The following is a 13,988-nucleotide window of genomic DNA, read 5'->3' as shown; positions in this document are numbered from 1 at the left end:
GAAAGGTGAAAGACTAAATTGGTCCAAAGTTTTAAGATGAACTAATTCCAAAGTTCACTAAAAGTTAAGGAACAAAAAATATATTTAACCCTTAAAAATATATAAAATGATTAAACAGATTAGCCGTATTATTTATTAAAAATATTAAATAAAATTATTTTTGACAATTTAATAAATAATTTTATATAAAAAAATTCAAAATATAAATTTTATATAAAAATTTTCATTCTTATTAAATTTGTTTTAAGCCATTCTTAAATTTTTTTTAAGCTTTTCAAACTAATTCGTTCCTGGCCTAAATCTATATATTCTCCGTATTTCTTATACGCATTTGTATGTAGCACGTACTTTTGTTATTTATCCTACGCATGGTTCATCTACATTTCACAACTTTATCCTTTGCAGTTTCATCTCTTTCTCCCTAATGTCTTGTATAAAAACATCTCTATTATTGAAGTCTCGTCACATTTATTGCATGTAACATACTTAATACACTTCTCGAGATCTCCATATTTAAACCTTGATCATATATTTATAAGGTTACTTATTAATGACACCAATTTATGCGCGAATCCTAAAAGTATCTACTTATTTTCATACACGTGTTGGCGATTTTGTTATTGTATTAATAAATGTTCGTGTTTGTAAATGTTTGAGATGTAACATTACTCAACCACACAAGACAGTTGTAATTTAGTGTTATTATAATTTTACGATATTTTTAACATATAGTGATCAAAATTAAGTGTTCATTTTAAAATTAAAAACTAAAAAAAGTGATCAATGATATATTTGAAAACTAAACTATACTATACCAACGTTTTTACTTTAAAACTGAGGAGGTTCAACGAAATGGAGTTTGATGAGAAATAAGGTTGAAGAAATGTGCGATAGAAAGGAAGAGAAAGAGAGATTATGACAGTTGACTACGTTCAATTGTTATTTATTTATTCTTACACGATGTAGGTGTATGCATGTGTATGGATTGATTTTGAAGATAAAAAAAATGAGAGTAGAATTAGAAAAATGTTAGTAGTAAATTGACATGAAGAGTTAAAAAGAATGGATAGTGCGTTGAGTTGACAAAAGTGATCCCTGCCGTCGCCTCAAAACCTCTGCAATCAGAGGTCCCACTGGCGTAAAATAGAGATATTCCCTTTCGTTTTCCAACCCACCACAAGGTCACTTCCACACACTCTTCCCTCTACTTCAAACCAAGCCACACAAACACAACTATTAAACAAAAACCAAACCCCAACATCTTTTAGTGCTCATACACAACCCTTTTTCTTTCTCAACCCACACCCATACTAATATAAAAAACCAACAACACACTCTTATTTTCTTCTATATAATTATTTTACTATACTTTAGAAACATTCCATCAATTTCTGTTCCTCTTCTTAATCCCTTCTATTATATAGGTCCCCCCCATTAACAAATACAATTCATCCAATTCTTCTCTCCTGCAAAATCCCCTTCTCTTCCTTCTTCGCATTCACGCGTTCACGTCCTTGTCTCGTATATTATCAACGCGTTATTCCTCTTCATCGCTCTTTCCTATTCCAAACTCAACTCACCATAATCCAATTTCCAATCCAAAACAACTTTGCTCAACCACTGCTCCACTTTAGCCACGCAACACTAATTGCATTGCATAACCAATTTAGCTTCGATAGATATACTTAAACGCCCATCGCTACATTTCTTGGTGTCGTTTATTTCTGATCAATGAGTGGTATTGCGAGGCACGAGCGCCGATGGGCGTCCGACACTGTTCCTGGAAGAGCGACTGTCAGCGCCGGAACTTCGCCGGGAACTGATTCCAACTCCGCCGCGGAGGAGTTCGTCGAGGTTACGCTTGATCTTCAAGATGATGACACCATCGTTCTTCGGAGCGTCGAGCCGGCCTCGGTTATTAACATCGATGACGGCGTCGCTGGCAGCGGATACGAGACTCCGGCGTCGGTGTCGCGGTCGCCGACGATCCGGCGGAGCTCGTCGCGGGGCTTCCGGCAGTTCTCGCAGGAGCTGAAGGCGGAGGCGGTGGCCAAGGCCAGGCAGTTCTCGCAGGAGCTAAAATCGGAGCTGCGGCGGTTCTCGTGGAGCCACAGCCAGGCTTCGCGCGCGCTCTCGTCTTCCTCAGCTCCCAACGGCGCCGGAGGTGGATTCGAAACGGCGCTGGCCGCTCGTGCTCTCAGGAGGCAACGCGCGCAGCTTGATCGCACGCGCTCCGGTGCGCACAAAGCGCTTCGCGGTCTGAAATTTATCAGTAGCAAATCGAATGGTGTTGATGCGTGGAACGAGGTGCAGGACAGCTTCGATAGACTTTCTAAGGATGGATTTCTCAAACGGGCCGATTTTGCTCAATGCATAGGTCTGTTTTTTTTATTTTTTTTTTCAATCGCATTGTTTGGTTAAATCTTTTGATTAGTTATTCTACCGAGTTTACTCAACCCTCTCTGTTTTATTGCATTGAATTTTCATTACTTGTTTTTATATCTGTTCTGTTTTGCATGAATACTCTTTCTTCCTGTCCAACTTTTTTTTTTTTTTGGTTTTTGTTAGCTCAGGGAGTTAGTTGTATGTTTTTTTTTTTTTTTTTTTATCTCTGTAGGTATGAAGGATTCGAAGGAATTCGCTCTGGAACTGTTTGATGCTCTGAGTCGTAAACGAAGGTTGAAAGTTGACACTATAAACAAGGAAGAACTGTTTGAATTCTGGTCGCAAATTACTGATCAAAGTTTCGATTCCCGGCTTCAGATCTTCTTCGACATGTAATTATTCGATCATCATTGTAGTAATTGATGTTCCTCTGTTTAATTAATTAGTGATAAATAATCTTTCTCTGTTTACTTTCCGTTATTTAATTATGCCCACGACACCTAATGACAAATTAAGCACAGCATTGTTAAATGTCACCGCATATTGGATTTAATATTTAAATGTCCGTCAAAGCGTTGATGATTTCTTTGCTTGTAAGTTGTAATGCAATTATGATCATTACGTGCTTTGTATTTTAAAATATATCTTGGTAATATTCACAGGGTGGACAAGAACGAGGATGGGAGAATCACAGAAGAAGAAGTGAAAGAGGTATAGAAGACTTTAGTTTTATATTCCGAAATCCAAACTGAAACAAAATCTTTCACATTTGCTTACAACTGAAATTTTATTTTAATATCTTTTTTAATTAATGTGCTATTCTTCTTCATATTGTGGACGTAATACGTTGCTTACATATGATGTCCACTTGAGGTTTAATAAATCAACATTAGGCTGGATTGGTTGAACTTAATTTAATGGTTACTAAATTAACTACTTCCAATATTCAATGTTCCTACTTATAACGTTTCCCATGTTCTAGAACGTAATATTAATTAGTTGGTGCATATTCAAGAGTTAGTGAACTATGTCTTACTTTTTCGGCTTTTGTCACACATATGGCGCTTTCATTTTTCTTATTTTACCAAATTCTTGGAATTTATAATGAAGACGTTTTCAGTGGAGTTGGTGGGGGCATAGTTGTCATTTTAAGTTAAAGTTTTTTCTTTTGTCCCCAATATTGATTGTTTTCTTGCACGTAATGTTAAGTCAAAACTCAAGTTTTGCATTAAATTTTTTATTAACCTATCCGTGTCTCAACTATTGATTACAGATCATCATGTTAAGCGCTTCTGCAAATAGGTTGTCCAGATTGAAGGAACAGGCTGAAGAATATGCAGCTCTTATCATGGAAGAGTTAGACCCCGAAGGACTTGGCTACATCGAGGTGGGAAATCTTTTTATATATATATATATATATATATATATTCTTTTTTAAGTATATTCTAGTTTTATCAACACATGCATACATAGAGTCAAAATAGTGTCCTCATATTATATTTTTCATAAAAAAAACATACAAATGATTATTGATAGCGTATGTATAGCGTGGTAAACGGGAATAATTCATTACTCAAGTTAAGTGATAAAAATAATGGTGGTCTTGGTATATTACTCAGACTTGGTTTGTGGTTTACATTGTTGTTTCATATAATTTCCATAAAAATACTAAAATAGAAAACACAAGTTTTTCCTTTCCTTGAGATGTAAGGTTTTCCTAAACATATCACTACTAAAAAAATTCATATTTTCTGTCAATTTTGTTTTAAAATTTTTTTTTAGGAAATACTTATAAATTTTGTTATGAAAAAGAAATTTATAGGAAATTACTGCCAATTTTTTTGCAAAATATTTTATATAAAACACTTTTCGCAACAAATTTTGTAAGAAATACTTGTGAATTTTATAATTTTGTAGGAAATAATTACCCACGAAAAAATTACTTGCCAAATAAAATTCTTAGAAAAAATAGCAGAAAAAAGCCTTTTCTTGCAAATTTTTTTAACAAATTTGCAAGAAAATTTCCATGTAATATATGAATTTGTAGTAGTGTATTACGGGATCAATTGCTCTCGCAATTCCAAATATAATAAAAATATTCATTATAAGCAGAAAAATAAAATAAAATCTCAAATTAAACAGCTCTTAAATTTTATAATCAAATAGGTTTTTAACGAGTATAAAAACATATACCTTTACACATTTTTTTAAACCATGCTTGTTTGTTTAGCCGTCTTACATAGCTTTGTGCCCATCAGTCAACAGATGAGCTAAATTGTGAATTAGGAAATCACCCGACATTTAGAAAAACCTATTATTAGTGCTAGACTAATAGGGTGCACTCAACTACGTGTAATCTCATTTCTTCATCCTTTTACCGTGTCAACAAATTGAATAGTAAACCTCAATTGGGGACCACTTTGTCTATGTACGTGATATAACTAAGTCGTTATATCCGATAACTCAGTTCCTTAATTACAATGACCTCTTTACTTCCTAGGCCAATATAACTTGTTTAGAAGATATTCATTATAATTTTCGGTAGTGCTGGTATGTATTCAGAGTTAATAGTAAATATGGAAAATCCAAATAGTGAATGGGATTGTATTTATTCGTGCTGATCCTAGCTAGAGTACTATTCACATATTCCCACTTAAGTATCTATCGGTGAGCTAAAGAAACGCGGTAAGGGGAAATTAAAAAAAGGATCAATGCTGTTAGCTTTTGCTGATTTGTTTGGTGGGCAGCATTATTGACACTGAATCATATTCATGCCGAGTGGTTTTTCTGAGGTACATTTTTGGTCTGCTTCAGTTCCCAAGCTGCCTTTCTGCTTCTTCGCCTGTTACGCATAGACTCACCACAGAAAATATATTAATTAATGGGGTTTATTCATGATGTATCCACGATTATGTATGCTTCTTCTTCTGTTCCTCTTGTGATGCTAATAATTATGTATGCCGATGTCATACTGAAATATCTCTGCACGATTCAACTTTTGACTGTTTTACGGCATTTTGGATGGTCACTATGTCATTGCAGCTATGGCAACTGGAGACGCTTCTCTTACAAAAGGACACGTATCTGAACTACAGTCAAGCTTTAAGTTACACAAGCCAAGCTCTGAGCCAGAATCTACAGGGGTTAAGGAAGAAAAGTCCAATACGCAGAATGAGCCGCAGAATGATCTACTATTTGCAAGAGAATTGGAAGAGACTTTGGGTTTTAACATTGTGGGCCTGCATAATGACTGGGCTGTTCACGTGGAAGTTTATACAGTACAAGCGGAAAGATGCATTTCATATCATGGGTTACTGTCTTTCCACTGCTAAGGGTGGGGCTGAGACGCTAAAATTCAACATGGCCCTTATACTCTTGCCCGTGTGCAGAAATACCATAACTTGGCTCAGGTCTACAACCAAGCTGGGCTATGCTGTACCTTTTGATGACAACATCAACTTTCACAAGGTACGCAGTGCATATATTTTGGACAAGTCTCCTTAAAAAACAACTTCTTTAATGCTATTTTTCGGAAGAGTGTTGTTAAAAAACCATTTTTCCATGATTTAATGTCACCACGGTGTCAATTGTTCATCGGATGAATCGAGTTTGATAATGCATTCAAATAGAATTCAACTAATTTGTGAGCTTTAGGCTACATGAAGTCAACTCTCTACTCAATTAAATAAACATATAAAAACATTATATAAATTATCATATGAATGTTAATTTGAAAATATTATGAGTAAATATTTTATATAATTATATATAAATATTTCAATTTTTATATTCATTGAGTTAAAACATCATTTTATTTTATTATTTTGATATCTTAGTATTTTAAAAACTATTGCATATGTCTTTGTTATAAGTAGTGTTATTTATAATAATTAAGAAACACTAAAAAAAAGGTTAATTTTAACTTTCTTAGAGTTAAATAAGAGAAGAAAAAAAGAGAAACTATTTTTTTTTAATTTTTTAATTTGGTAACTCAATTTAATGAAATCCATTTGGTTTTATGGGGTTTCTAAATAAAAACAAGAAACTTAATTTTAATTGATTTAAATTTAAAATTAAACTTAAACTTAAATCTAATCCAATTGAATGTACTTAAACTTAAACACTAAACCACTTACTCTGCACTAAATCTTGAGTATTCTTTTGGAAGAAAAAAAAAAGAAGTTTGTCACCTTAAAAATATGCTAATTTTTTAGATGAAAGAGAAAAGGAGAAAGGAAAAGATTATATATATATATATATATATATATATATATATATATATATATATATATATATATATATATATATATATATATATATATATATATATATATATATATATATATATGATAACTGTAATTTCAAGTTTATATTTTGATGAACATCATATTTGTTCCTTTTTTTTTTTTCTACTTGTAAGATATTTCTCGTACATTCTATTTGTAAATATAAAACATGTAATAACCAGTGTAAAATTAATGGTTACCCTCTCTTAGGTATAAAGGGAAAACAATGGACAATTATCATAAAACATGAGTTAAAGCATGCATATAAAAAATAAATGTTTTAAATATGTTTTAATTGTATTTCAATTGCATTTAATGGTATTTAAATTTTATTTATTTTAAATTTTGTATTGCTGACTAACATATTTGATTAATAACCACACTTAAATCAATAAATTTATTTCATATGAACAATAATAATATAATTTCCATTTTTTTTATTTTCATTCTTTACTTCCTGAGTATGTGGATCATCTACTGATTTACTTCAACATTAAATAGTCAAAGATCAAAGTAAAAAATAAGAGTGAAAATATAATTTTTCATTTTATATTTAAAGAAAAACATTAAATTCTACATGTAACATAATTTTTCTTAAATCAATAAATACATATATTTTTATAATTTAATACGGAAATAATATTAAAGCTTATATTAAATTATTTTAAAAATGTAATGATCATACATAAAAAGTTAAAGTGCAAAATTAAAAAAAAAATCTGCTATAAATAAAAGGATATCAGAAACTTAATTAATAAATTTATGTTCAGTGACATAGTTCGGTAAATGATTTCCAGTTTTACTTATTGATTCTTATATGATTTCCAGTTTTACTTACTGATTCTTACAGACAATTGCTGGGGCCATCGTGATTGGTATTATACTTCATGCCGGAGATCACCTTGCTTGTGATTTTCCAAGACTTGTAAGTACGTCTGAAGACAATTATGAGACGTATTTGAAAGGTGTATTTGGGCATCATAAACCCAGTTACGGAGACCTAGCTAAAGGCGTCGAGGGTGTGACTGGAATTTTGATGGTGATTCTTATGATAATAGCATTTACACTTGCAACCAAATGGTTCCGGAGAAATCTCATTAAGCTGCCTAAACCATTTAGTAGGCTCACTGGCTTCAATGCCTTCTGGTATTCACATCATCTGTTTGTCATCGTCTACGTCCTTCTTATAATCCACGGAACAAAACTTTACCTCGTGCATAAATGGTACCTTAAAACGGTATACAATTTTTAGTATCATATTTCAATTATTTAGGATATCTTTCAAATGCTTTGTTTACCGGTAATTACCTCGTGCATTAATTAGTCACTTACGTTCTGGTTCCCGTTTGCAGACATGGATGTATCTTGCGGTTCCAGTTTTACTTTATACGTCCGAAAGAATACTCAGACTATTTCGTTCTGGTCTGTATACAGTTCGTCTTGGAAAGGTTAGCTGATTAAGTGAACCAATAGTTAGGCTCTAAATGTAGTTTCGACTTCATTACAATCATGGTTTTATTTTATTTTTTATCAGCAAACATGGTTTTATTACTTGTCTGAACTACTCATGAGTACAATTGGCCTGGCCTAATTGTGAGCATCCAGACTCTAGAGTCATAACAAGTAAACTAAAAACTGCCAGGAACTTCCAAATCTAAAAAACTACTCTAACTCTATGACTTCATATAAATTAGAGTCATATAGCATGCTAACATCTTTTTCTCCCTATTTCTTTTTTTTTTTAATGAAAAATATTTAGGTTGCCATATATCCTGGAAATGTTCTCACATTGCAAATGTCTAAGCCTCCTCAATTTCGTTACAAGAGCGGACAATACATGTTTGTGCAGTGTCCTGCCGTTTCTCCGTTTGAATGGTAAGTCGCATTTCAATTTAAACAAAATATGTTTCACGTAGCGATTTTACCATTTTCATCATGCTTCATAATTGAGACACTGTTTGTAGTATGTGTACTCTGTTGTAGAAAGAAATATGGAAAACGATACGGAGTTTGGAAAAATAACTTTCCTCTGCATTTTTAGTATCCATAAAATAGAGATCGAACCGGTAGTACTTTTGCCCCCGATGATCAGGCATATTGAATTAGAAAAGAAGGGAAAAGTAAACTGATATCACAGTTTATGAGCTATTGGGAGTCTCGATTTTGTTTCTCAGTGAAACTTGGGAAATTTTTGCACAACAAGTATCGGTATCTAACAGTAACATGGGGCAATATTTTATGTGTCAGGCATCCGTTTTCTATTACCTCAGCCCCTGGCGACGATTACCTGAGTGTTCATATTCGGCAACTGGGTGATTGGACACAGGAGCTTAAAAGGGTGTTCTCTGAGGCCTGTGAGCCTCCTGTATCTGGGAAGAGTGGGCTTCTCAGGGCTGATGAAACCACTAAGAAAAGGTACATGTTGCGCTTGCCATTTTCTGTTGTTGATTTCTTATTTTCGGTCATGGGGTAGTAGGGGCAAACAATTTATACATAATTCCAAGCTAAAACTTGTTAACCATTGATACAGTTTGCCGAAGTTAAAGATCGATGGACCTTACGGTGCACCGGCACAAGATTATAAAAAATATGATGTTTTGTTACTAGTCGGTCTCGGGATAGGAGCAACGCCTTTCATCAGCATTCTAAAAGATCTTCTTAACAACATCATCAAAATGGAGGAAATGGCGGTGAGTTCCAGCGGTACATAGTATTAGTTAATGAACATTAATACAACAAAGTTGTTACATATTCATGTTATGTATTGCATACAAATTGTTATGCTCATGAATATTATATGAACATCTGTATAAAAATTCAGTACCACAAAATATAACATTCAGGGTTACTTTTATTCAGGACTCAATCTCTGATATAAGTAGAGGATCAGACCTTAGTGTTGGGAGTACTACTGACTCACCATCTCATAATAAAATTGCGCCAAAACGGAAGAAAACACTGAAGACCACCAACGCTTATTTTTACTGGGTTACAAGAGAGCAGGGTTCTTTTGATTGGTTCAAAGGAGTCATGAATGAAGTAGCAGAGCTTGATCAAAGGGTATTTAGTCTTTGCAGAAGATTTAATTCTTATTTATACTTCCTCCCGAATAATTTTTAGTATTCCTTGTCCCTGCCACAAAGATGAATAATAATTTTTCGCAATGGTTAATATTGAACATCAAATTTGGATTTCAGGGTGTCATTGAGATGCACAACTACTTGACTAGCGTATACGAGGAAGGGGATGCTAGATCCGCCCTCATCACCATGGTACAAGCACTCAACCATGCCAAAAACGGAGTTGACATTGTTTCTGGGACTAGAGTAAGCCTTCGCGTTTCATTATTTTTATGTATTATACGCTATGGTTAGCATTTAGCCCCATTTTAAAACTTCGCTTGCTTCTTCGAATTCCTACTACCAGGTGCGAACTCATTTTGCTAGGCCCAACTGGAAGAAGGTTTTCAATAAAATGTGCTCCAAGCATTATAATGGAAGAATAGGTCAGTTAGTCTCAACCAAGCATATTTTGGTAGCGGTAGACTTTTTTCAACCCCCTTTTTTCAATATCATCATTTGAACACATCAAGAAAGTCTTAGATATTTACACAGTTTTATTTATATGTCTCACTTTTTTATCTTCTTTTATACACTTATCCCAAAAATATTCTTTTCTTCCTTCCTTTTATTTTCTTCCTTCACTGACATTATGGTTATCATGATTCGGATCAGGGGTATTTTATTGCGGTGCACCGGTTTTGGCCAAAGAACTCAGCAAGCTCTGCTTCGAGTTCAATGAAAAGGGTCCAACAAAATTTGAGTTCCACAAGGAGCACTTTTAAAGAATTTGGACTGAGCACTCCCAACTGTACTTAAAGTTAACAGGGTCACATCACAACTTAAACCCGTCATTTTAGTAACTTGGCGTGGTCATATTATATGATTATATTCAACAAGTAAAACCTTTTTGTATAGATGTGAAGCATTGTACATAGAGCCAGCAAGATTGCTTTGCATTTCAGTATACATGTGGCCACATAATTAAAGAGATAAGCGCAGTGGTACCGTCCACCACCTAGAGTGCGATACAACTACGTTGGAGATGCTGACCTGATTGTGGAGCCACATCGACTGTTGGCAGATAGATCCACAGTGAATTGGATATGGACATTTTTGAAAAAGATGATAGGAGGTAAAGGGATTAAAGAATATGGGTGGGATACCTTTTTAAGAGTAACTTTCTCATTTTTCCTTCCAGGGGATTCCAGGAATTCTCGAGAACTCAGAGCGAGGCAAATGACTCACCTCTGCTTCTGCTTGGATCCTAACGGGGAGAGGGGGATTATACATATCTATTGTAAATGAAACTGGTATAGTGTTTTCCTTTTTCAAAGTCACCAATAGCTTTAGCCTTTATTTATTTATTTGATTATATACATGCAGTAAAACTATTGGTGTGTGAACGCGACTTCAACTATTGAGCCACCATGAAATTTTTTGGTGCTCGTCTAGTCAATGCATATTAAAACTATCCGCTCATAGTTTACAAACCAGATCAAGAGTATATTAATGTTAAGAATTTGGTTCCAAGCTGGCTTTTCATTTGAAAATTTCTTCAGTAAGGTTCCATTTGGGTTATTTTTTCGGCAAATACTTTGAAATGGTTTAAACACGTCGTCAATAAATGCTACTCGAATCCTCGTTTGAAAAGGAAAAAAAGTTGTGCAAATAAAGTCCAGATGCTTAAGCTCTTCTGCATAAAGGAGAAGGGGTTTGTGCACTGTCAGCTGAAATGAAGTTGTAAATAGACAACTTTATGCGCCATTTGAAATATACAAAATTTTTCATCACAATTTACTATTTTTTTTTCTATACGAAAACTTAACGTATACTAAGAGTTATTGGTTGTTTATTTTCTTATTTGCATGCCAGAATTTATGAATATAAAATAAATTCAAACACGTCATTAAAGTTCTTTGTGGTGTATTGTTACTCTTATTATATATGGTGAAGCAATTGAGAGCAGATGGCGCGGCGCATCGAGAGGATCTAGAGTATGAATACATTTTTATTTAGATCCAACATCCGTATGATACAGTAAATGCACAACAGATAAAAATAGCCCTAGCTATTAGGTCTTATGTAAAATGCAAGACCAAAGAACCAAAATGGTTGAGTGCCACCGTTTTTGTGAAATGGAAGGGAAAAGGAAAATAAGCAAATGAAAATGGTTCTGTGAAGAAGGATTTATGATATCTCTTTGACCGATTACCATGTAAGGGAAATCAGATGGATAAAATGATGGGGACTGCCAACATTAGAATCCTGTGGATTGAGTTTGATGACTTGAATATTAATTAACTTCCACGTCAAAAAAGAGTTAAAATTATTTTCCAAAAGCTAAACTGGGTCTTCATGACCAAATCAAAAACGTATTTAATTGCCACATTCTCCACGGCGAAAATCGACAAGGTAGTGGAATGAAACTGGCCTAATTTTTTAGTTTGTTACAACGCATTCGCTGATCCAATACTCTGCACTGCTGCATTTCATATTCCTTCTAATGAGGCCGGATCTGTCTTTTCCCTCACTCCTATTTCTAGAATCCTTCAAAGTCACTACTGTTGAATCATCATCTCCATTTTTTAATCCATAAATCAAGTAACATTTAATCATTCTTTGCCTTTAATTTAAGTAATTTCCCATTTAGTCAACGGTCAAGCCGTGCAAATACTGGAAACGCGTTCAGGAAAACATCAACCGCAATTCCTTAATTCTCAATACCTTAAGGTCAAGACAAAGAACCTTTTTTTTTTCTTTACCATTTCTGATCAATACAAGATTTTCAACCAAAAACTTAAAATTAATTGCACAAAAATACTAATATTTATTCATGGGGTCACTCTCTCTTATCAGATGTGGAGATCGAACACCAACATCTGATCATATATATATACCTAAACAACAACATTTGATTAGTATTCAAGACAAAAAGAAAATGTTATATTTAATAACTAAATTTCTCTTGTATATCGCAGGTGCAGAAGACAGAGTTATCGCTATCAACGTAGAATCAACAATTTTGAAGACATTTCATATTGGAAAATGATCTAAGTACCCACCACCCATTTGTTAATAAGCCATAATGTATAGTAGCAAGAAAACCATCTCATACTAAGCTAAATTCCCACTACCATCACAAATCAGCATGGCTCAGCAGAGTCCTGATCAGCAGATCAAGCCCTTGGCTCCATTCATATCTTCATCCCACTTCAACTCACAAGAAGATCAAGACTACTCATTCACACACAGAAAAAACATTCGACTAAGAAAGTTTATCCTGTGCTGCGGTTGTGCCACTGCAATTGTTGTGGTTCTTGTGGTCATAGTACTGGTCTTGGGCTTCACCGTTTACAATGTCAAAGACCCCGAGGTGAGGATGAACGGGGTTACCCTTATCAATGGAACTTTCGCCAACGGTGCTACTGACAACGTTACAATTCTTGCCGATATATCTGTGAAGAATCCAAACGTTTTTACCTTCAAGTTTGGAAACGCCAGCACCGATGTTTACTATAATGGGGAGGGAATAGGTGATGGTGAATCTCCGTCGGGGAAAGCCAAGGCCAGAAGAACCATAAGGGTCAACACCACCATGGAGATTATGGCAAAGAAGCTTCTGGCGAATCCAAATTTCGATACTGATCTAAAGGATCAGGCTTTGAATATCAGCAGCTATACCAGGATTGATGGTAAGGTCAAGATATTTAACATTTTTCCGAGGAAAGTTGTGGTTGAGATGAATTGCACAATCACATACAACATCACCACTGGGTTGATTACAAATGGTGGCAATTGTCTTGGAAACGTTAATATTTAGGTTGGTTTTAATGTTAATACTTTGTGAAATTTGTTAGGATGATGATAGCAGTTTTGCGTCATGTAGTGGAAAATAGCAAGTGTTTGTAGGTTGTTTTGCATCAGAGATGTTTCATCTACCGCTGAATTTTCCGCACTTTAATTGTATCTGATCATGGATATATGATTTGAGTTTTCTACAAACAACCTCTCTTAATCTCTTAATCCTGTGGTAAATAAGTTTTTGTTTTTTCAGATTACTTCTTGTGTTCATTAGTTTTTTAAAACAAATGTCTTTTTAACGGCGATACTTTCATCTGTATATTAAAAGAGATTACGAGGATCTAATTTCAATAATTAAAAGGTATACGTTTTGACAAATTGTTATTATTAATTAAATTACTAAATTTAATGAATTCAACCGATATGCTTATAAGAATTTTTATAAAATTAAACT

At 34.0% G+C, this 13,988-nt stretch overlaps 2 protein-coding genes across 2 annotated transcripts; both read left to right on the top strand.

Moving 5' to 3' along the window:
* Nucleotides 1–1,384: 1,384 nt before the first annotated feature.
* LOC114176522 (respiratory burst oxidase homolog protein A-like) lies at nt 1,385–11,074 on the top strand. The gene is made up of 14 exons (XM_028061589.2): nt 1,385–2,377; nt 2,618–2,777; nt 3,048–3,096; nt 3,659–3,772; nt 5,428–5,853; nt 7,522–7,908; nt 8,024–8,119; nt 8,431–8,546; nt 8,919–9,086; nt 9,202–9,361; nt 9,531–9,731; nt 9,869–9,997; nt 10,098–10,176; nt 10,406–11,074. Exons 1-14 carry the CDS (start codon nt 1,732–1,734, stop codon nt 10,513–10,515), a joined length of 2,841 nt encoding a protein of 946 aa, XP_027917390.1. The 5' UTR covers nt 1,385–1,731; the 3' UTR covers nt 10,516–11,074.
* Nucleotides 11,075–11,378: 304 nt separating this feature from the next.
* LOC114176523 (late embryogenesis abundant protein At1g64065-like) lies at nt 11,379–13,738 on the top strand. Its single transcript, XM_028061591.2, has one exon. The coding sequence runs from the start codon at nt 12,882–12,884 to the stop codon at nt 13,551–13,553; it is 672 nt and encodes a 223-aa protein (XP_027917392.1). The 5' UTR covers nt 11,379–12,881; the 3' UTR covers nt 13,554–13,738.
* The last annotated feature ends 250 nt before the right edge of the window (nt 13,739–13,988 follow it).

Source organism: Vigna unguiculata, chromosome 3 (genome assembly GCF_037176805.1).
Source record: "Vigna unguiculata cultivar grain cowpea cultivar isolate G323 ecotype 2 chromosome 3, ASM3717680v1, whole genome shotgun sequence".
Lineage (NCBI taxonomy): Eukaryota > Viridiplantae > Streptophyta > Magnoliopsida > Fabales > Fabaceae > Vigna > Vigna unguiculata.
Note: the sequence above shows the minus strand (reverse complement) of the source record. Positions and strands in the feature narration are given on the sequence as shown.

Excerpts from the sequence above, each read along its gene's own strand:
- LOC114176522 (XM_028061589.2), top strand. The coding sequence starts at position 1,732 with ATGAGTGGTATTGCGAGGCACGAGCGCCGATGGGCGTCCGACACTGTT. Across the intron at positions 3,773-5,427 it reads AAGGACTTGGCTACATCGAG|CTATGGCAACTGGAGACGCT; the intron begins GTGGGAAATCTT and ends ATGTCATTGCAG. Across the intron at positions 8,547-8,918 it reads GCCGTTTCTCCGTTTGAATG|GCATCCGTTTTCTATTACCT; the intron begins GTAAGTCGCATT and ends TTTATGTGTCAG.
- LOC114176523 (XM_028061591.2), top strand. The coding sequence starts at position 12,882 with ATGGCTCAGCAGAGTCCTGATCAGCAGATCAAGCCCTTGGCTCCATTC.